General features: G+C 39.0%; 1 protein-coding gene across 1 annotated transcript in view; it reads left to right on the top strand.

Annotated features, from left to right (window-relative positions):
* LRCH3 (leucine rich repeats and calponin homology domain containing 3) overlaps nt 1–23,050 on the top strand; it is a 61,595-nt gene extending 38,545 nt beyond the window's left edge. Inside the window, exons 9-23 of the mRNA XM_054385912.1 lie at nt 853–1,001; nt 2,829–2,905; nt 5,890–5,985; nt 6,417–6,468; nt 6,622–6,762; nt 8,048–8,095; nt 9,204–9,257; nt 12,778–12,858; nt 14,051–14,122; nt 15,016–15,064; nt 15,550–15,666; nt 16,287–16,405; nt 17,878–18,015; nt 20,504–20,581; nt 22,850–23,050. Of these exons, the coding sequence (XP_054241887.1) occupies nt 853–1,001; nt 2,829–2,905; nt 5,890–5,985; nt 6,417–6,468; nt 6,622–6,762; nt 8,048–8,095; nt 9,204–9,257; nt 12,778–12,858; nt 14,051–14,122; nt 15,016–15,064; nt 15,550–15,666; nt 16,287–16,405; nt 17,878–18,015; nt 20,504–20,581; nt 22,850–23,050 (1,472 nt within the window). The remainder of the gene's footprint in view (nt 1–852; nt 1,002–2,828; nt 2,906–5,889; nt 5,986–6,416; nt 6,469–6,621; nt 6,763–8,047; nt 8,096–9,203; nt 9,258–12,777; nt 12,859–14,050; nt 14,123–15,015; nt 15,065–15,549; nt 15,667–16,286; nt 16,406–17,877; nt 18,016–20,503; nt 20,582–22,849) is intronic.
* The last annotated feature ends 240 nt before the right edge of the window (nt 23,051–23,290 follow it).

Below are 23,290 nucleotides of genomic sequence, written 5' to 3' on the forward strand. Positions count from 1 at the left end.
GCAAGTTTGGGGAGAGAAAATGAAAGCTCTAGGGCTCAAAAAGGGAGCTTATGCTTTCCCTTGCATGCCCAGCAGAGCATTTTTCACCAGGGTAGTTTGCTCAATGTCATGACACTTGGAATCCCTGGGCAGAGCAGTGACAAGTGGAAGAATTGCCCTACATAATATCACCCACACAAGGGAAAATCAATACTATCCAAACTGTGCCATTTCTTGCTCTCATATCTTTTTCTCATTCCTCTTTTAAAAAGAAAATTGCAGATGTTTTTATATTGTCTTAGAGGGATTTAGTTGTTTTCTGTTCTGTCCTTCATGATTTTCACATACACTTCTTATATTTATTGCATTTAAATCCAGATAATTTAGACATCCTGCCCTGTTTTGTTGCAGTAGTAAAAATAGTAGGAGTATCTTGTCATATCCATTCTAATTTTTCTGACAGATGAACTCTAGAACCAAAAGAAATTGCTCAAAGTACACAAATCATTGTACAGTCTTTGTAGCTGACAGATTTTGATAGCTTTTGGTGTTGGGGGGAAAAAAAAGTAAAATATTCACTGTACTTTTTCAGACACTGAAGAAGTATCTGCAGCCAGCAATATAAAACTACATGCTTGATACATGTTTCTCATTGTTTTTAAAAAAGCATAAATTTGCATCATCATTTAGAAATCTAATTTTTGATCAATGTCAGTGGGCCTGGCAAAATTCAAGAGCTTTTAGTCTTGAGCTTTCCCAGATGGAAGAAGAGCAATCGAGCCTTAGTTCCTGACATTACTTTTTTTTGTTGAGTTTTTTCCGCTCCTGTAGGTTATCTAATTATGGGTTTTCTCTTTGTGTATGTATGTCAAGTGGAACATGATCTCGATCAGATTGACTATATTGATAGCTGTGCCACAGAAGAGGAGGAGGAAGAGGTGAGGCAACCCAAGTGCATGGACTCAGACAGCCTCAGCTCACAGTTCATGGCATATATTGACCAGCGGCGAATCTCTAATGAGGTGGTGCTTTTACTTAAATTAGTTACATTCATGCATCCCAGGAAAGTGTTTGTGATGATATTAATGCTTCTTTGTTGTTGGGATTTTTTTTATTTATTAAAAAAAAGAAGAAGAAGGTGGTCAGATCTGAAGAGGAAGAGCACAGTGTTTTGCTTTGTCAGAGCTGGAGGGTTAAATTGCTCCCAACTGCCCTTTAGGATATGTGGAATAAGGCTGTGACTCTTTTCCTGTCATGGGTTCTTGCACACTTGTGCTTTAGGCATATGTCAAGTTTTTCTTTTTTTTTTTCCAGAGGAATGCTGTCTTCAAAAAAAAAAAACATGAAAGTTGGTGCTTTCAGCTGGTAATTGGTGATGTCTAGAAATTTGTTAACATTGATTTGATAGTACTGAATGAATACTGCCTTTCTCAAGGGAAAAATGTTAATTGCCACCAGCATAAAGATTTAGTACAGAAGTTTTGCAACTCGACTAATTTGGTTATTCATGTTGTTCATAAGTTATTTGCCATTAAACTCAATGTCTCAAGCATCCATTTCAAGTTTGAGTTAACTTAAATATTCAGACTTCTCAGGAAGCCTGCTCTTTGCAGAGAATGATTTCTTTCTTCCTTTTGAGCTATATAGGTACAGGCTTGTATATGTATATAGTCAGTGCTGTGAGCAAAACCTGCCATCTATAGTTTCAGATATACGTGGCGTGAAAAGTATACAATTGCATGAACAACAGGTAAAATTACTGCTAGACAGGTTAATAATAGTGGCTTTTATTAAATGCTTAGTATATCCAAATGATGCCCAGGCACAGAAGGGCAATGACTCCAGTAACGTTACTGTAATTTTTCTTGAAGAAATTTTAATTTTGAAAGTGGATCATTACCATTTGTGTAGGAGCCTGGTCCTTATTTTGTCCACTTTATATTACTTTCTACTGTGTTTAAAATCAGTGCCACAGATACCCAAGAGGTGCATTCATTTCGCAGACCCCATAAATTCAATATCACATTATAAAAGCTGATGCTGCCTGAAGCATAGATACAAAAACAAAGCTCAGAAAAGACAGCTGTTGGCAATGGAACCCAAGGACTCATGGATCAACATCAAAAAAGCTATCTAGTCATAGCAATTAAACTGTTTGCTTTTAACTGGAGCAGCAGTTTCTTTAAAAAGATAATCCCAGACACAGTGTGTACTACTAAGGAAGACTAAATGTATGGAATATAGCAACATGCATGCAGGCACGAGTGAAAATTGGCAAGTTAATCTTAAAAGGTTTCCATTTTCTTACATTGATGGGTGTCAGTAAATTTTAAATAATGCCAAGAGCAATATATCTCAATGGGATAAATGATTTCTTAGCTCAAATTAAGTCTAAGCTGTTCTCATTCATCCCATGTCTTGCTTTCTTAGTCCTTTCTCACCTGTCTTTAGGGCATCACAAAAATCCATCAGCTACTGTATCTTGTATTCCTGAGAATCCAGACTACGTTGCTGTACACTTGTGTAAACATTCTTTGGAGCTTAACTCTACATGTCTTCTAAGTGACATTAATTGTTTTCTGCCTACATGGACTTCTCTGCACACTTCTTAACAGTATATGAGTAGGCATATTTAATCTTGAAACTAAAGTTTGTTTAAATTGGAGGTAAAAATGAAAGTGTGCTTGCCTAGTTGGAGATGGACGTCCTTGAGTTGTGTTCTTTGGTTCTCTGTCAGGTATTTTGAATACCAGCCATTACAAATGTTGCTCTACAGAGAGATTCTTTGACATTAGTGTACAGTTTTCTGAATAAGTTAATAAATTAATTTTCTCTGTTATTTTGCTTAGAGCTCACCAGTAAAGCCTGTGTCCAATAGAGAATCTCAGAGAACAGAGGATACAAGACGATACTTGCATCAAAACAGGTAAGAATTTGCAGTTATGGTCATTTTATCCAGTTTCATGATGAATGCAGAGTTTATGTTCACTGGATGTATTTAGAAAATGACATTTTCTGTAGCTTCACCAGAAATGGGCATGGCACTTTATAAATAAATTGCTGCTGTAGATTAGCAATTTGTGTTCTAATAATGACAGTGACAAAAAGACATGGCTGTTCTAGGCCAGTGCTCAGCTTTCAACTGGTTGTTTGACGAAATCTGCCAAAGTGAAGGTTTTTAAATGGATTTAGTATCTGCATTTCACTGTTTAATTTGTGTATTCATTAAATAGCTGACTTAAGGTGTATTACACAATGGGCAGAAGGGGTAAGTGTAGTGCAGGTTTAGAAGTATGAAGAGAGTTATTATGGAGTGTCTGATGTGCTATGTGGTCACATTCTTGGTGGCTGTACTTCTCTGAGGGTTTAGTTTAATTTAATATGTCCTTTTCTTTACCATAACCATAAGTTTACATCAGGGGGAGAAGGGAAATAATGGAAGTCAATGATGAAAACAGGTTGCTTAGCTTAGCAAAGTAGACTTTTGGAGTTGTGTCTGTACTCTGTGGTGGCTTATTGGAGGGAATGTTTATCCCTAAAATAGGAGTTGGAGTTGGACAGAATATAAATGAGGTGGTTAGGTTTGAGAAAAGACTTCTGGGTGTCAAGTTAAAAGGTTGGAAGATAAGTACATGTATAACTTCTTGTTAATGGAATTAAAATCAAAAATACAGAATCACAGAATGTTAGAGCTTGGAAGAGACCTCAAAAGATCATCCAGTCCAACCCTGCCTGCCAGAGCAGGATCACCTAGAGCAGGTTACACAGAAACACATCCAGGCAGGTTTTGGATGTCTTCAGAGAAGGAGACTCCACAACCTCTCTGGGCAGCCTGCTCCAGTGTTTTGTCACCCTCACAGTGAAAAAAAAAATTCCTTATGTTCACATGGAACCTCCTATGTTCCAGCTTGCACCCGTTGCCCCTTGTCCTATCGCTGGGCATCACTGAGAAGAGCCTGGCTCTGTCCTCCCAACACTCACCCTTAGTATGCCACTGAAGCATTTCAGTGTTCTGTGGAGTGAAAGGGAATGTGCAGGGACTCAGCAGAAAACCAGCTCTCTTGTACTAGGAATGTTTAAAAAAAACAAAACACAGCTGCTAGCTGTTGTATGTCATTACTTGTACTGTCAGTAGAAAGTCATTTCTGATGACATTCTGAAACGAAAATTAAATATCAAATATTTTTCAAGAGTTACAGCACACTTTTAACAGGTATTTTGAAATGTGCAGTGAACATGCAGATACAGTAGCTCTACTGATATATATATATATATCAGGAGGGTAATTCCTTCAGCATATATCAGCATTCCTTATCCTGTGGCATCTATAGGTGAAGCATAAAATAATACAGCAGTCTGACGTATTTTCCCCACATAAAGAGGGTGCTCTTGGTTTGAAAGAGCTATTATTTGGTTTTGTTTTTCTATTTGAACATTTGTGGGCAACATGGAAATAATTAGACTTTCCAAACACCAGATTCCATGACATGTCTGAAGGAAATAAGAGAATGCTCATTAGCCAGGAGAAAGTTGCTATTTATATAGACAGATTTTAGTGATAAAGGAAATTGTATTTCAGCAAGGTATCCAGTGCTTTCAAAATTGAACTTAAGGATGGCAGTGGATCTTCATGTGGAGGTAGTTAATCAATAATCTAAATTAATTGTAGCTTGTTCATGTTACGCTGCTACAGAATGCACTTCTTAACGAGGCACTAAAACCAGGTCATAGTCTTACTGCCTTCAAAATTTTGTAAAAACAGCCATATGACAATGAGTAGGTTTTTTTGTATTTTAGGCTTGTATTAGTCAAATATTTCATTTGTGGCAACCACAAGCCGTAAACTGCTTCCACAATAATCCTGTGCAAATGCCTTGGCAGGCAGCCTCTTTGTTTTTTCTGCAGCATGCTGAAACCATTAAAACTCTTAGAGCTGGACATAATGCAGACTTCATCTCCAGAGTACTTAGATTAGTTGATTCAATTCTCTGAATACAGTTTGTGCCTCTGGGCAGACCGTGGTGCATTCCTGATGTTGCAAAGCTGTGTGTCCTCTGGTCTGAATATGCTTCTTGGCACTCTCAGATGAGCCCAGTTGTGTCCATAATGCACAGTAATGGTTTTGTCGTGTGCATCAGTGCTCTTTTAAGTAACCAAAGAGACCTGTAGTGTAAGTGTGGAGGTCCTCCACATCTCTTAAGCTTCTGTGTGCAGAATAGGTAATAAGTCTACCCACAGGCAACAAGACTGGGCCATAATGTGTCTCTATTCAGTAGGTGTCCCAAGAGCAAAGGTTGCAAAGTTTAGGCTGTCAAGAATCAGCTACTCGATTTCCATCAACTTCCTTTCTAGGCAGTAGCATGGCAGGGAACGTGCAGTAAACTGTGGGCCTTGGGAATTGTTTCACTGCTAGCAGCTGTCTTCTAGCAAAGAACTGACTGCAGAGTTTCTGTTGGTGATATGATGGACATTTACCTTGTGACTTTGTGTAACGGGCTTGTGTCACTGATGCGTAGGAGGCCATTACTTGATGGGCGAAATGAGCAGATTTGTTCTGAATATGTCAGAGGGTGCTAATGTTTAGAAATAATTGTTTTCTTTCCAGAGCAGAATTAAGCCCTACAGTGATCAGAATACAGTCTTCCAAGAGAGATTACATCTTTGTGTATTTTGAAATCACTGCTAATTAAGCAAGTTATATTTATTTAATTAAGAACTGCAGTAGTTATGATCTGACTTGGTATCATCACAACATGATTTCTTCAGTCATCCTAAATTTTGCCTTTGTGGTTAACAGAAGCTAACTGTCTAGGCATTTATTCTTAGAAGAAGCAGTTGTAATCTAGAGATTGATTCATCTGACAGTAGTGTCAGTGGCCAATTCCCCTTCCACCTGGTGTTTACCCACAGGGATACTGAGGAATTACGAAGACCTGAAACTCTAAATTTGGTGCAGGACAGAGAGCATCACCAAGTACTAAGGAGTTATGTGGACAGGACAGAGAGGTAGGGAAAAGAAATTTATAGTTTCTACTGATACATTTTATTTATTCCTCCCCCAAATAACCATAGTAGCCAATTGTTCCTCTAAATGGGGATCATCTGAAAAGTTCTTGTATTGATTACTTAACTAGCTCTTAGAGACTAAGTATGAAGTACTGAGTATGTCAGTGTAATAGGCCAAACATACAATCCAATTGGTGCATCCTGAGCTGTAGAAAAATGTTATCACAGTTCAGAAGAGATAAAAATGCATGGAATCTATCAAGCAAAATGAGTCACAGTGTTATCACAGCAGTTGGTTTAACAGCTTTGCTTGCTAAACAGTTTCTCTTCTGATTTGATGAGATTTGTACGTCGCTAACAAGTCATGTATGAACCTTTAAGTATACTTTGGATTTTAAATATAACCAAATCTCTGTTTTCGCATTTGTCAGACCCCTGGCCGATTCACCTTACTTTCTCTCTCTATCAAGTCACCCCAGTCAGGTAATACATTGAACTCTACTATTTTATTCTTTTGGATGAGTTTGATGTAAAACCAAACTAATGTTAGCTGTAAGACATGGACTGTTTCTCAGAATCCATCTGGCTTACCCTGTGTAGCTCTGCCTTCACAGCCTGGTGCACTCTTTGTTCCAGGTGCCTAATACAGATCCCGAGCTGCACCGCAGGCACATCGAGCGTACCCGTCGGGAAGCCCAGCTAGCAGCACTTCAGTACGAGGAGGAGAGGATGAGGACAAAACAGATTCAGAGAGAAGCTGTCCTTGACTTTGTGAAGGTACCTCCTTTTAGTGCCTACTTGGTACCTTTTATTTTCTGAATCCCTGGAAGAAATTAATTGCCAAGATCACTAATACTTGTGCATTACAGTCTTGGGCATGCATGGCACTTTACAGAGGAAATAGAGAAATAACATTTAAGTTGGTGCTGTAGCTTAACAGGCAAAACTAGAAATGGGGAGAAAGATGGAAGAGATTTACCCAAAATATGATTGTTTCAAAGAACTCTGTTTTTAAATAGTCCACCTTGTTGTCTCAACTTTTTATTTGCACCAACGTGACAGGACTGGTATAAAAAAGAAGGGGTCTTTATTTGAGATGGCATAGAGGCAATTTAACTTTGAAGATAGATTCAGCAGAGAAGACAGCAACCATGATATTGAGATGGTTGGAGTAACCATGAGATACATGAGATATTGTTGCTTGATCTATTTTGGTATTTTTATGGTGCATAAATTTACTTCCAGATGAAGCACAAGTGCAGATTTATAGTACATCACATACTCTGTGGACACTGTGTCTCTGCTTTCTCTTTCACTGCATATAAACAAAATACTAACTGTGAAGTAGTCTGCTCAGTGTGCAATCTTGTTTATGTGCCAGTTGACTTAAATTTATTTAACTGTTCACTGCTCTAGTGACCTGCACAAATTTAAGAAATGCTGCAGTTAATATTTCAGGATTAGGATGGTCTACATAGAGGAAGAGAGTGCTTTGTTGAATTTAGTTTTGTAATGTATATAGTTAACTTAGAAAAAGATTTTTAGCTGCCTGAAATTGGTTGGTGCTGATGAAAAGCCTGATCTCAGGCCCCTGACTACATTTTATAGAAAATATGTTTGTATTAAAGATTCAACTCAAGACTTTAGTTAAAGATTTCAGATATTTAGGATGCATTTTGTTCACTAATGAACCTTTCGGGGTTTGTTTTTGGCTGTGGTGTTGTTTTGTCTTCTGTTGCCTTTGTTATTCATAAGCACTTTACTCTCAGCAGTTAAATTCCTCCCTTGGGTTATATTTTGGGTTTATTGTGTGTCTTTAATATGCAAAACCAATTTTAGTCTTTTTTTTTCTGTATGGAATAAAGGCTGGGGTTTTTTACTAATCATATCAATGAAGTTTCACCTCAGTGGAAATTTGCCATTTCCCCAGTTCATTCTTTATTTAAAAAATAATACTACTTGTGTTTTAAAACACTTCTAAATAATCCAGTTGTGTTTGGAGCTTTTGTTTCTCTGTCACATTTTTTTAAACTGATCTTTCCTTTTTCTTTCTTTCCCATAGCAAAAAGCATCCTTAAGTCCTCAGAAGCAAAGTCCTCTGGATAGTGAGGTATGAGTCTAATAGGAGTATGTCTAGAGATGACAGCATCTGAATACTTAGCTCTCTCCACCAGAGATACTTTCCTGGCTGTGGAGAATATTTCAGGTCTGGGTTATTACATAGATTTTCTACACTGAATTATTAAGGCTTGGTGTGGGATTTTTATGCTTCTGGGACCAGTCTAATATTTCCTTCTGTTCATGTAGCCTGCCTGAGTTTGGTGTTGTATTGTCTGTTGTATGTTTTCTATGTTCTATACAGAGGATACATTTCATATTCTGTTTTTAAGATGCTCCTTGTGAGCAATACAGTTTACTTTCAAACAGGAGTATTCAGACAAGGTACTGTGTTGTAGTCATCCTTCACTGGTCGGTTTTCTCCAACTTTCCTACTGTTAGATCCCAGAAAGGTTAAGCATGAGAATTGTGAGGGCCATCAGAAAAGTAATTTTTAACAGTTTTATTGCAGTGTAGTTTTTATAATCAAAACCAGTAAGTCAGTAGGGAGCACAAATCATTAGAAGGCTTAGTCTTCTACAATATACAGAGCTGAACCAGTGACATCTGTTCACTCTCTGCATCAGATTTCTGCATAGTAATAGCTCTTCCACTGCATGCCCATCCCCACTTTCCTCCAGGGAAAGATAATTTACTTGGCAGTGTTAATCAGATCAAAACTTTTAATAATATAATGAATATAAATAGTTCTTTAGCAGCATTTTCCAGCTAGCTATTTTTTGTTAGAAAATTACTGAAAGATGGGGTAATTTAAATAGTTTTAGCTCCTTTTCTTTCTTAATGTCCTTCTGTTCTTAATTTATTCTTTTAAAGGATCCTTTGTTCTACCACAGTAAGAAAAGTGAATACATAGTTGTCTCTATTTGCTTGAGACAGAGCAGAAAGCAGAGTAATTGATTCCTTAAGTGATACAAATGCACTATAATCCCTGGGTCATATGACTATATATTCCTACAGTTGCATTATGGGTTTTAAAACACAAAAGCCTCACAATGCTATAAACAAGCAGTACATGTTCCAAAATGTCTGTCTGTTCACATACTGAGTGTTTCTGACATTCTGTGTGTTTCTGACATTACTCCATCTCTCCCACCTCCCAGTGTCCCTTTCCATCCAGAAGGTCTCAGCATACTGATGATAGTGCCTTGTTAGTGGTAAGACCCTGCACGCAACAGCCTTTTTGTGTGGCAGACTCTAGAGCACAGAAATAACAACGTGTTATGATTGTCTCAGATTAGTCCAACTCTTCTAGAGCTAATCTAAATAGCATAAAACATGACCACCTTCTTTGAAAAGAGCCTTAGCTGTGAACTTTAGCAATGTGAGTGTGTTCATAGTTGCACTGTCAGCCATTTGTTAATATTATAGTGATGGCTTTCCACAAAACAATCAAAACTTAGCTTTTGCTGAGAGCAGAAGAAAATTACTGACAGTAAAGAACAGCTTCTAAAATTAAACTTTCACCTCTAGTTGTTCTGCTTTGGTTTCTTCTCTCTTCAGCTTGCTTCCTAATTGATGTGCTCTTCAGTGTCAAGTAAAGCAATTTCATATATTGAGTACAACCTTCTGCATTAACTTGTCTGTGTCCTGCACATGGCGGTTAGAAATGCTTTGTATCTTCATAACTGTATCATGGCTCAGGCAGAAATTACTCTACATATGAATATTGCAATTCATTAAATACTCCTCATGCCTTTTTAGTGTTCATTGATGAAGATGTCTTAAAAATAATTATTTTGAACACTTGGCAAAAATAAAACTGGTTACATTCTTACTTCATTCATGTTTTATGCTATTTCTTCCCTTATGGCATCCTAGCCATGTAGCATAATTAAGTAATATAATTAATGCAATAATCTATGTTTATAAAGAAAAACACACTTGGTTTGCCTGCTGTTGCATGATTGCATGCCTGGGATGTATTTTCTTAATGTATGTGCTTCCACAGCTGCTTAAAATTTATTTAGGCAGTGCTCTGTGTTAGAATGTCTCTCTCCAGAACATGTTGGTCAAGATATCAACTGTCTCTTTATGCAGACCTCTTGGTTTTCCTGCTTTCACATGAGTAGCACTATGTGGAAGAGAAGGAAAGCTTGTAATACTAGAGACAGATTTAGTGATCATGCATGTGCTCGTTTAGAGAAATCACAATCAATTAGCATATTGAAATGTGCTTTCATATTTAGATAATAAGAAACAGGAGAATAGCAGTGATTTGGGTTAAGCTCTGATACTCAGTGATTTCATCTTTGGAATGTATTTTGAAGATACCTTTAAGCACTCCTCCTCTTCTGTTTGGTTCTGTGATCCCATGACTTGTGTTGTAAATCAATACATAGAATTTTGCCTTACATGACAGAATGTTCAGAAACTATTTTGAAACTGGCTTCCATCACTGTTGGTTTCCTTTGTGTCCTTAACCATGTTGCATCTTTGCACTTCACAAAAACGTGACCAGTTTGGTAGAGAAGGACTGAACTAGATTTGAAAGCAATCATTTTTCTCATCATTTTTCTTTGGATTCCTTGCTATTTTCAGCAACACTAAACTATAGTATAGGAAATACTGTGTTGTTGGGTTTTTTTTTTTTCAAACTGCTGAAGGATGATTTGCAGCACTACGTTGTAGTAGAAATACACACTGTGTCTAATGATGACATATGCCAGAACAGCTGTTTCTGGCAATTATTCCAACTGAAACATTAGGCTCATGCATTTGTAGCACTTTTGTTTCCACAAACATGTTTTGTACAGTAAAAACTTGCTCAACAATAAGGAGATGTTTGTTAGTTTGCTTTGAAAGAAAAGAAAGGTCTATCATATGAGTTGAAATTACTTCTACCTTTTTAGATCCTGTTGCATTTCATGTGACATTTTCCTTCTCCTTAGACCTAGCTAAATGTCAAATCTGTAATTTCTGCAGGTGACTTTTTTCATCCACCAAGGTACAGAGGCATTTCGTGTCAAAATTCTTTTCATTAATAGCAGTTTTTAGTACACAGCTTCCATTTACATAGTTTCCTCTCTGTCTTCCTTTTCATTAATAGCAGTTTTTAATACACAGTTTCCATTTACATAGTTTCCTCTCTTTGTATCTCTGCTTAAAGACTACATACAGTACTGTACATTGTACCTTACAAAGCTTTGGTACACTGGAACTTGCAAATAGGTTAGTTTGGGGGGGGGGGGGAAAAGTTCTATTAGTTTTTCCACTGATAATTCTAGCTTTATGGCCTGAGAGTAACACTTGTGACAAGAGAGGAGAATATCATATAGAGGTAAAAAGGTAGAGTATAAAAACTCTTTCGTTCAGCATTTTCCTCATTAGATCAGAGCTCTGTAAACAGAGCAATTGCTTTTATTTTGCTCCAAACAATGTTTTCTCACTTGGATCTAGCGAAATATTTTTAAAAGTTGTAAATGTAATGCATAGTTAGACAGCAAGTGAACTTTCTTTTATTGTACTACTTTCTTGTAGTATTGTTACTGCATTAACAAAAAAACCTGCATTGTTAATCTCCATGTTTCTTTTGGTCTTCCCCTTGTTGTCTTTTCCCACTGTTTAAAATGTATTCACATTGCACAGGGTGCTCTGCTTCCTTTTGTTTGCATTCAGTTTCAGGACAGTCTAACAAAATAACTGCCTATTCTTTCCATGAATGTTAATAGTTCCATTTAGTTTCTACTACATTTCCGTGATTAGAAGCGAAGTGGAGTCTGCCTGTAGTATTTCATTGCTGGCTGTGGTGCGTTTTGTGTTGACTTGTAACATCCAGACTAAAACATTGCTGAAGAAATGTAATCAGTGGCCCTTCTGAGAAGATGTGCTGTATATCTCAAAGTTGGATATTAGTCATATCCTACTTGCTATTCTCAGAAGGGTAATGCTGTTCATTAAAATTCAGATTACTTGTTGAGATAGTGTCAAGGCTTCATATTTGGCTAATGATTTCAGATGTGATTGCTTATGAATCACATTTTTCCCCAGATATATTACTGTTTTCTCCTATGCTGTCCCTTATGAAGTGAGTACTATGGAATGGAAAAAAAAGGAAAAAAAATTCCTCCAAGCTGCTGCTTACTTTCCCTGTTGTAAAGCCTGTGACATATTTGATAAGCATCAGGCAGCTGGTGTGATCTCTTCCTCTCATAACCTCTGTGTCATTGTTGCCTTGTGCTCCTTTCATTGCCTCGTGTTCTCTTGTTCTGTTCTCAAACGTGGCCTGAGGCCATCTTGTTAGTTTTAGCACAAGGGATCTCTGAAATATTTAGAGTTAAGGCTTTGAGGCTCCAGTGTGTTGCAAATAATACTGGTATGGGTAAAGTAAGCAGGACTTGAATTATGCTATCTTGTACCCAGAAGTTTTCTCCCAGACTGCTGGCATACATCTGTGTGTTCAAACATTTAATAATCGTATTTGCTTAAAATATCCTTATTTGGTTTGTGCAGAGTTCTGGCTGGACTCTGTTTTGGCAGTCCCTGCTTCTGGCACAGGGATATATCTCGGACTTTAGTGCTAGACCCAGAGGCCAAGGGCAGCACGTGCAGTAGGGTGTTTGTAAGTCTGAATTGCAGAATCCTGTCTCCTTTTTTTATCGTGGCTACCTTTTCTTACAGCTGTTCTTTGCCTTACTTCTTCCTTTCTTCCCTCTCTCTCCTTGCTGTCCCTGACAGAATGGCTTTGAGCCTCTGTTTGTGTTTGAGATTGACAGTAACACCAATACCATTAAGAGAAGGCCAGGGACTCGCAAACAGGTGAAGAGCATGCAGTGTGCTGCTGTTGTGATTGTCCTACCCTGTGGTGTGCCGTGTTCCCCCTCCCTTCGCCCCCTGCTGGGTACGTGCATTGTGACGACTTCTTGTTAGTCTGTGTCAAGGCTGTCTTGCTCCTTTGATACAGGAATAAACAGTTATGCTAATTTTACAGACCACCTACTTCTGATTTATTTTACTGTGCTCATATACTAGCTAATGTTTTGATTAAGTGATATTTTTAAACTCTTTAAAACAAACAAAAAAGAAACTCCCTTTTTGCTCTACCTTGCTGTGGAGAAATAGGGTGTCTTGAGAATCAGCTGGTACATCTGTGTAACACCTGAAGATACTTGTATTTAAGGCTTACCTTTCTAGGTGTCATTTGGTGTTCTTTTCCTGTGCTGAACTGTCACTTGGCTGTTTGAATGTTGTTTCAGAAAGTAATAGTTTCATTCTTGAGCCACTCAGTCCTCAGATGTTAGTGTTTTGGTTTGGCCTTCTAGATCCACCTGTCAGCAACAGGCATGCTGAAGCTCCTGTGGGCATGAAAATTTATTTGGGTGGGTTTGATATTGGTTATAATTGACATTTGGCTGCATTTTATTTGTGACAGCACTGTAAATCTTCACACTGACACCTACCCCAAGAACTGGATTCCACCCGTTCTTGGTGCATAATGCACAAGGACCAGCATTAGGTATTTGTGGCAGATACAAAGTCCATTATCTGTGGGTTTCTCTGATTTCACAAAGTTGATAGGAAAATAACTTACAAAAAATGCACAAGATAGGTGAAACAGTAAGACAAAAGTTATTTTTTTCTGAATAGTGGCTCGGAATGAACTGTTGTTGGGTAAAATTTCCTTTTGTCTTGATGGTGTAGTTGTTACATTGGGTGTTACATTAGTTGTTACTAAAGAAGCTTCTACTTCACTTTGTTCTTAGTTCTGCTTTTGGTGTCACTGTGTTGTGTGTAGAAGGAAACATTGCACCTCTCAAGCTCATTAGCTGGAAAGTTCAGGAGGACAGGAAGGCTTTAGCTGTAATTCAGCTGTTGACTATTTCTGAGGATGTGATCATGATCACCTCTTCCTTTTTGTCTATTGCGTTCCACCTTTGTGCATGACCTGTCAGCTGTTTGCTAATACTGCTACTGCCTTCTTTTCCCTTTCTTTTTTTCTTTCTGCATTTAGTCACTCTCAGGGTTGAATCAAGAAAGCTCTGCTACTACCCTGCCTAATGCCTCTACCTTCAGTCCTGTCAAGGTATCTCTTGCTATTATCATTCACCAGTAAAGCAACAAAAAACTCTTGGATCCACACATCTGTTTTAACAGGTGTTAGTCTGTCAGCTTCTAAGCAAAAGTTCAGGTAGGGTATGAATCCAATTTACCTGATTAAACTGTAGTAGATATTACCTCATCTTAGCTTTAGGCCATGTCTGCAGGTGGCCTAAGCTATGAAAAATTGGTAACCAGGCTCTGCTCTGAGGGTTTCTTGGTTGTCTTTGATGTTGCTTTCTCCATACAAGATCATTTACTCTTCACCAAGTTCATCAAAAGTGCTCTTGTTGTATTCTTTACCAGCTTCCTTTTGAATACAGATATCCTATATTTCTTCCTCCTCTGTGGAAACTGCTATACTGAGTGTGTTCATTACAAGGAGTTATTACTCTGTGTAAGCACTGTCATAAATCCATAGTGGGTTTCACTGGGGACAGTGACATTCAGTGAACAGCAGCATTGCATTAGTGCAGGTATCAAAGAGGTGTATCCTTACCAATGCTGCTGTAATGCAAGTCCTGCATGTTATTTCAATGTCTGTTTTTCTGTCTCCTTTGCAAAGAATACTTTGAAAGTTATGGTTGGAAGGCAGAGTAAGCAGAGATCTATCACTGCACAGTCAGTGCAGGTTTATAATTTTTTTTTCTTCAAAAAAAAAAAAAATCCCACCAATTTTGTCATTTCTGCAGAAGAAAAACACACTTTCTGCAGAGATGAGGCTTGGGGATCAACATTCTGTCTTTCTTCACGTTTCTGGTTTTTTCTGAAACACATTTAGATGGATGAAGCCTTTCTCTAAAACACAGCAAATTAAAACATAGTCACAGCTTTTCCAGATTGGGACCATTTATACTTTTCTGCTTTCTTTGTCCACAGAGTGATGACAGATCTGCCATCTCCCCCGGCTCACCTACCACTCAGACAGGTAACAGGGCAAGGAAGAAGTTTCTAAAAACTAAGATCAAAATGCCTGCTTGCTTATTTTGTACAATGAAGAGATGGGAGCACATGTTCCCATCTCCGTGTGTTTGAGAATTTACCCAGTTGTTTGGGGCCCCGTAGAAACACATGAGGCAAGCGACAACAGGAGTGAAGCATGTCTTCAGGCAGAGCTAGGGTTTAGCTGGCTTAGGCCTTCCCTACAGACTTAGGCACACAGATGCATTCAGCAACAGTCAGAACAGTTGCTGGAATTGGTATGTGGAATGTGCTTTGCATGCAAGTGTCCTTGGAAGTGCCTGTTCCTGCTCTGCGCTTTTATCATGCATGGCTGTAATTTATTTTGTCATTATTATGTTAAAATTTTTGGTTTGTTCCTTTTAATTACCACATTGCTGAACCCATTTCCTATTTAAACTCTAACCATTTCCTTCCTCCTTTCCCTTCCTGTGCTTTTCCACATTTGTTTAGTCCACCTTTCCCCTCCATATCCTGGCCATGCAGCCCCGCCTTCCTATAGAAACCCTTCCCAGCGACCTGAGAGTTTCCTTTTCCGAGCAGCAGCTGTCAGGGATGAAGCAAAGAAAGGTAGGTTTTATAGCTCAGTCATCAGCTAGTTTTTCTGTGTTATATTAACCTCTGCATTCCTAGGTTTTGCACTGTTCTGTTACTTCAGGTCATTATCGTCAGATTACTTTCAGAGTTCCATTTGTAGGCAAGTGGCATTAAGTAATTTGAGAATACACATTTTTTTATTTAGAGCTGTCAGCTCTTCTTTTGTCTTACTTGTGGAAATGTGGAAATTTGCTCTTTCTGAAGAAAACCTAAAAAGATAGCAAGGAAATGCTACAAAAGTCTCCAACAGCTAATGAGGGCAGCTTGATACGTTCTGCCTTGCACAGGAGCAGATAAAATTGCAGTTTCAGTGAGAAGACTGAACTGCTCTAAGGTACTCTTCTGTCAAAAGATAGTCCTCTTTGTTGGATACTAATCAGTCACAAAAGAAGAGAATCCAAGCAGGAAGGAAAATGTGTTACAGAATGCCTCACTTAGATTAGTAGATCATTGATTTGATTAAAAATCAAATGAATGAACCAGATTAGTGAAAAGGCATGCACTGTACCTGTGTGTGCTTGTGTAGTTAGCAGTGAAGGACAATCAGCCAAACCATGCTTAGTGATTCTCCTTCCTTCCTGCTCCTTTTTCAGCTGTTACTTCATCTTCTACCCGTGCCTTGTCTCCTGCTAATGATTCTGCAGACCCTAGAGTAAGACAGAACTCCAAACAGCGAGAGGAGGAGCTGGAGCTAATAGAGCAGCTACGTAAGGTAAGTGCTGCCAAGAGCCAGCACCTGGACATCTTAGTAAATGCATTGTATGCACCCTGCTAAGTCTCTCCTTGTGTTTTGGGTCAGTTTCACTGAAACATTGACCAAACGTTGCAGAGTCTAAGTGGTTCTTTCTTTCAGGTGGCTGCAGTAGTGTTCACTTTGGGTTTTATAGTGGATAAAATCAGCTTCTAGTTCTGTAAAATGAAATGTGCTGGCTCTCGCTTCCGAGTGACTGGTGATACCTGCTTCTAAAATGAATTTGTGCTTCCTTTTTTCTTATCAGCCTCCACACTTGTAAGGGGCTCCCTGGCAAGTTGCCTCCCTGTCTTCCTTTTAACCTCTGTTTAAAAACTTCTCTTTGCTGTAAAGCCCACAGAAAAGCAGAGGGAGTACAGAGACTACTGCCAGTCATGCTGACAGCATGGTTTCCTTGTGTGCTCTGGATCCATCTATTGTTTCTTGCCTTATACTTAGTTAAGTGCAGAACATCTAAGGCACAAATGCTCCTTATGCTTGTACTTTTTGTCTGGTCAGGGCTACCACACTCCTGGTTTGTGCCCCAGGTACAATGACAGTAATGAATATTGAAAATGCCACATGACATTAAGGTACTGCACTACTTTGCTCCAGACTTGTTTCTGGAGAGTATGAAGGGTTTCCTTGAGGTGCTCTAATTAATTGTTTGAACTTTACCAAGAAATAAGAACTCCTACTTGTTAAAACTGATTTTAAAAGCCATAACTATCTCAGATTGATAGAGAGAATTCCTTCTCTTTTTAAATCTTGTAAAAGGAGAAAGTTACCCTCCTTGTAAAAGGAGAAAGTTATCATAAACCAAATCAAAACTCAGTGCTGTTTTAAGTAGCCTCTCTTCTGTTATCTCAGAATGCTTTGTATGTAGTCTCTCTTGTTCTGTTTCCCAGGTAAGCTTAAATCTTTTTTTTTTAATTACCAAGAGAAACAATTTAGATTCAGCATAAGAACTTGATGTTTGAAATAAGACTAAAAGCCTGAATTCAAATTTCATTCTCTTGCATGAAGGCCAACTATCTCATTTTTTAAAAACTATGCCAAGTAGTTCAGGTTTTTCTTTGCAGGCAAAAATGTTGTCTTGTTTTCTGTTAACTGTGTTGTCCTCCAACCCACAAAGATAATTATTTTCACTTGCCTTGTCTGAGCCATTCTCTGAGAATATGTAGGATTAGGAATACTGTTCCTAGTCCCCTGTGCTGTACGGTGCAAACTGTTCCTTGCTGAACTCAGCTGCTTCTGGATTGTGGTCAGCTTTGGCCCACAGTACTGCACAGAGCTTTCCTTGACATAACTCAAAAAGCTGTTTGGCGATGCCATGAGGTTGATCAGGGAGTTGTGATACAAGCACTCTGCCTCTTACAAAATGTTCTACAGAATGGAACAGCTGTTGGAAACCAGCTCTTACGTTTGGTGTGTCCATGTTCCTTTGCCTACAGAACATCGAGTCACGGTTGAAAGTGTCCCTGCCCAGTGATCTGGGAGCAGCTCTCACCGACGGTGTTGTTCTGTGCCATTTAGCTAATCATGTACGTCCTCGGTCTGTTCCCAGCATCCATGTCCCCTCACCTGCTGTTGTAAGTATGCAATAATGATAGCATTTTATAGGTGTCCACATTTACATCCAACAAAGTCCTGCAGTCCAGACAAATGCTCAGTTCAGTATTCTCTCCTGTGGAGGTACATGACAAAAGATAGCTGTCTGTTCTGTCTGCAAACGGTCTATAATGTCATGAAAAGAAGCGATGCTTGGGTTTGTTTTGTTTAAATGAAGCTATTTATAACACAGATTGTTTTCTAGTCTTAGCTGTGTTAACTTGAAAACTAGGGAAAGAAGACAGTTCATCATGAAAGATTAAATAGCACACTTCAAAAGATCAAAATAGCTCAGAAGTTCAGGAAAACAGATAGTAGTGAAATACAACATTCTCTACAACATTTAGGATGCCACTACACAAGACAGTGAAAGCAGTCAGGGAAGCCAAGTTAATTCCTGCTTCCGCTTCACAGCACTGCAAATTCTTCTGCTTAGCAATTGTAGGAAAGCACACTTGAACTACTTGGAGAACAGCACCTGGTGGAACAAAACATATCCAGTCACACCTTTGTGATAACAGGAACAAGGGCTGTTGTATCTGGGGACTGTTCAGAGCGAGGAAGGAAATCCCCAGAGAATTTTGAAAATGTCTTAAGTTGCTTCTCTGACCCTGCCTAACTGAAGTGTTTCTGGAAAGCAATGAAGGTGGTCTGGTTCAGGGTGCATTACTGTGTATCGTGTAGGGAAAGCACAGAATTAGAAAAAGCTCAAGAACTGTGAAATCTGAAAGATCTAATTTGTATTTGTGAAAGTCAGAAAGTTCAGCAAAAATATTTAGCATCATCTCCTTAAAGTCTTATCAACAGGCAGGTTGCTTTTGATGCAGTTTTAAATAGTATAATGTTGATGTTGAGTTTTCTTTGCCTTATTTTGAAAGCAGTCTGTGTGTTGGTTGGAATTTCAGCTGGCACTTAGAGGGCTGCCTACTGCATCATTGTGGGCTCCTCTCCCTTGGGCTTGCTGTGAACTGGCAGATTTTGAGAAGAGCTGAACTGGCTGTGCCAGCATTTCGGGCAGACTGTAGAACAGTGAAGGGAAAAGACACACAGCCACTATTCAGCAGACTTACATCATTGAGAATGTCCTTTCAGTGGCTTGGTTCTATGTGTTGTTGAATGTTCCATGTTAGGAATTAAATCATGACTTTGTCATAAATCCCAAGGAAGAGGCAGCCCTTAGCTGCACAGCTCCAGGAGCAGAAGAGTCATCATGTCATCCCTCAGTCACAATATCATCTTCATACTCTTTGTCCTTTGGGAGAAAGAAGTCAGTACTAGTCTTTTCAGCCTGCTTTCTTGGTGAGGAAATACAGCACATTGTGGGGACAGAGCAGAAGAAGCCTCAAAGCTTACAGAAAAGTACTGAACCCATAGAAACTGCCACCCACTGCTATATAGGCTGTGCATAGCTTGTTCAGAGGAGTCGAAACTTGTGTCTCTAACCAGAAAAGAATAAGCCTCAAGATTCATGGAGTATTAGGGGTTGAATGGAATCTCTAGAGATCATCTAGTCCAGCCTGCTGCCACAGCAGGATCACTTAGGGCAGGCCACACAGGAATGTATCCGGGTGGGTGCATCCACAATCTCTGGAGAGCCTGTTACAGTAAAGTTTCTCCTCATGTTGAGGTGGAACTTCCTGTGTTCCAGCCTGTACCTGTTGTTCCTTGTCCTATTACTGGGCACCACCAGAAGGAGACTTGACACCCACCCCTCAGATATTTATAGACGTTAATAAGATCCCCTCTCAACCGTCTGAGGACTAAACAGCCCCAGTTCTCTCAGCCTTTAGGACAGGACCAAGACAGAGGCTGTGCCATGGTGTATGTCTGTGTAGAGGTGTGAAAGCTAACTGTAGGAAAAAAGCTTGCTTGAAAAAAATGCCACTGAGTGCAATTCAAACAGCTACATCAAACACATCTACAAGAGGCTTAAGAGCAGCAAGCTTCAGTTTTCTTCCATTATTTTCTGGTTTCATCTAACCTTTCTTTCTTTTGTTAATGGAAATATGGTTTGATGTTTACACATTTTTGTACTGTAGTAATCCAGAACAGGCTGCACAGAGCATATCACAGAATTGCTCTGCAATCACAGCATGGCAGCCATGCATGTGTGTTTTGTTCAAAATATGTATTTTTGGGTTTTGGGTTTTTTTTTTTTTAGTTGTCATACTGTAGTCACTAAAGTGCTAGCTAGTTTTATATAATAGCTTGTAGATAAATATCACCCAGCTTAGTACTGTCTTTCCTTGAAAACATTCAGCTTTTCATAACATAGCTTTGAAATTTGGGCTTGCATTTAGAAAGAGCAAACTTTACCAGAGTCTGCTTTCAGTTAGACAAGCTTGTGTCAGTGTAATATGTTTTTTGGCAAAGAGATTTATTAAAAGTTTTGTTTAAATAAAAAAATAAAGATCTTCTAAAATCCTGCCAGTTAAGAACACTCTGCTTGCCTCCTTTGCTTCCTTGCAGCCTAAGCTTACAATGGCAAAGTGCAGACGAAACGTGGAGAATTTCTTGGAAGCTTGCAGAAGGATTGGAGTGCCTCAGGTATGTATTTCAGCTACCCTGATACCACATTTCAGGTGCAGTTTTGTATGATGCTTCAAAAAATAAAACCCTCTTTGAAAGATTGGATGAAAACCAGATGATTAAGTGTTTAGAAGGTTCAGGTATAAGCTGTATCTTGCTGATAACCTTGCACTGTCTTCCAGAGGAAAATGAAGTCAGAGGTAGTTTATCAGAGGTCTGATTCACTTACTGTGGAGCCTCAAATCCATAACAGCTCATGCAATTTGATCTTGCCTTTATAATTACAAGGTATTCTCTACAAAACAATTAAATTTTCTCAATATTGGATATTTGACAGCTAAAAAGTGGTTAAGATTTGGATGGTGTTTTGCGTGTGTTATTTTTATCCCAAAGCTTTTCATGTCCTTCCAGAATAATTCTCTTACATGAATGTCTTTACTGTCGTACCAACAATTCCCAGTACTTTTGGCCTTTCTCTGATGATAGCTATCTTTGCATAGATCCTAATTCCTTTGTTATGTACCAGTGGTAGAGTCTATCTTTTTCTGGCATTCCTTGTCCTCTTACGAAACCTGCAGAAGAGCCAGGAAGTGGGAACATAAAAAATAGTCCATCTGAGTCCAGTTCCACTGTTTTATGCTGTCCTGTCCTTTCTACTTTGTCTTATTCAGCAGCTGTGTCAGTACAAATAGTTTTGATATATGTCACATTTTTCTTAATTTTTCTTCTAGTGCATTAATTGATTTGGTTTCTCACACTGCTAAGCATCAGTGTTTCTGTTGTAGGTGCTGTTTTCTTTCTTTTCTGTTGTGAAAGGGAAGGGTAGACCTGCTGACTCCTTTCCCAGCTATGTCTAAAAGCAGTGTTCCTGAGTCAGTCATGCAGTATTTTCTGGTGGTTTAGGTAATTTCACTTGCAGGCATTTGAACCACTGGGATTTTAGGGTAGCAGAGTTGTTGAGCTGCCTGCCAGTTTCATGTGACTCAGCAGTGAATTGTGTTAGGAGGTGGTAGGGAGTTGTAAGTCATTAATGCTCTGAGATCCTGCATTGCTTTGTTTTTTCACACTTTAACCTCCCAGCAGAACTGCACAGTATAATTTTGTCTGGGGCAAAATTGTTCATTCCATCCCAGCTTTCCTATTTGTAGCTCCCTCAAATATGAAGATGTGATTGTTATGGGACTGCAGTACAGAGCCAGAAACCTGCAAGGATCCATGTTTAAAAGCATTCAGACAAAAAAGCTACTCAAGATCAAGTCCCATGTAGCCCCACTCTGCTGCATTTACTACACCTACTGTCCAGGACATTCCTGGTTTTCTCATATTTCTTTTCTTACTTTAATGTGAAAGAGTTCAAGGAGAGTGGCTCTGGGAAAACTTAGTGGAATAACCCCACCTGACCTCTGAAGTTGCTCTCACATGTCTCCATTACATACCTATTGAGATGTGAGTGTAAGATACCTGCAGGCAAGAATGGAATGGCAGCCTAGTTTATTTTTCTTGAAAAGATGTCTGCAGATATTTCCTTTAAATTCTAAGTACAGAAATAGAAGGCTTTCTGAAAGTATGGATCTATGTAGAAGAACCTGCTTAAGAGGAAGGCTACTTTTAGAAAATGCCAGTTATAGGCACCACAATGGAACAGCTATTTCTGTAGGGCTTGGTTAGTTAAAGCCCTTGGATCAAAAGAACCCAACAGTTGGACAGACTGATATGTGCATCTAGATTACACTGATTTATGGTTACCTGTGTGAAAGGGAGAGAAAATATGCACAGTGGGAATAGTTACAGAACATTTAAACTCATAATTAGTAGCAGGTATTTCTGCAGGATACTGCATTTAAGCATCGGTTACACGTAAATAATCCTTTGTCTACTGTTTTCCTTAACTAAGATACATGTGGAGACTTAGCTTTGGTGAGTACTCAGTGCCAGCAGCATCTCAGAAACCTCTAGCCTCTTTGTTTCCCCTGGAGAAAAATGGTTTTCACTAAGGCATGTGTAAACTGCTGTGTTTTTCACAACAAAGATCGTTACATGTTTAAGCTGTACAGGTGACAGGCACCTCACTGAACACTAAATATTTGCAGTAAGTGAGTTCTGTGCAATGGGAGTCTTGCAGATTCCTCTGTGAGAATTAACCAGCTTGTGAGATAACACTTCTGGAACATGTAGGTTTTATCTGAGATGTCTGATGACTGACTGCTTCATGGATGTTGCTATGGCTAACTGACTGACCTTTTTTTTTCTGTCTGTTTTCCCTTCCTGCTCACACATTCTGGACAGGACAATCTTTGTTCCCCTTCTGACATTCTTCAGCTAAACCTCAGCGTTAAAAGAACAGTTGAGACTCTTCTTTCCCTGGGGACAGATTCAGAAGAATCCAGTCTTGTCTCCCTTTCCATTCAGCTCTGGGGCTTTGTGGTGTTTTACTGTACTCTAATGCTAACGCTCTGTATGTTCTATCGCTGGGTCTTTTTCCTCTAGCAGAAGGATAGTGGTGCCACTTCCTCCTTCCATCACTCTGGTGCTTGGGAAAGGATTTTGGGTTTTCTTTCAAGACTGTATGAAGTGATTTCTTTCCCACTGATGGAACAGAGGTGACAGTACAATGAGTAAACACATTGGTGCAGCCACACGACCATCTGTGGCATGATTTGTATTTGCTGTGTCATATGTAGCAACTATCCTGCTTCTATAAGGGAGGAAGTGCTGACCGTCGGCTAG

Source organism: Indicator indicator, chromosome 13 (assembly GCF_027791375.1).
Source record: "Indicator indicator isolate 239-I01 chromosome 13, UM_Iind_1.1, whole genome shotgun sequence".
In the NCBI taxonomy this organism is placed as follows: domain Eukaryota; kingdom Metazoa; phylum Chordata; class Aves; order Piciformes; family Indicatoridae; genus Indicator; species Indicator indicator.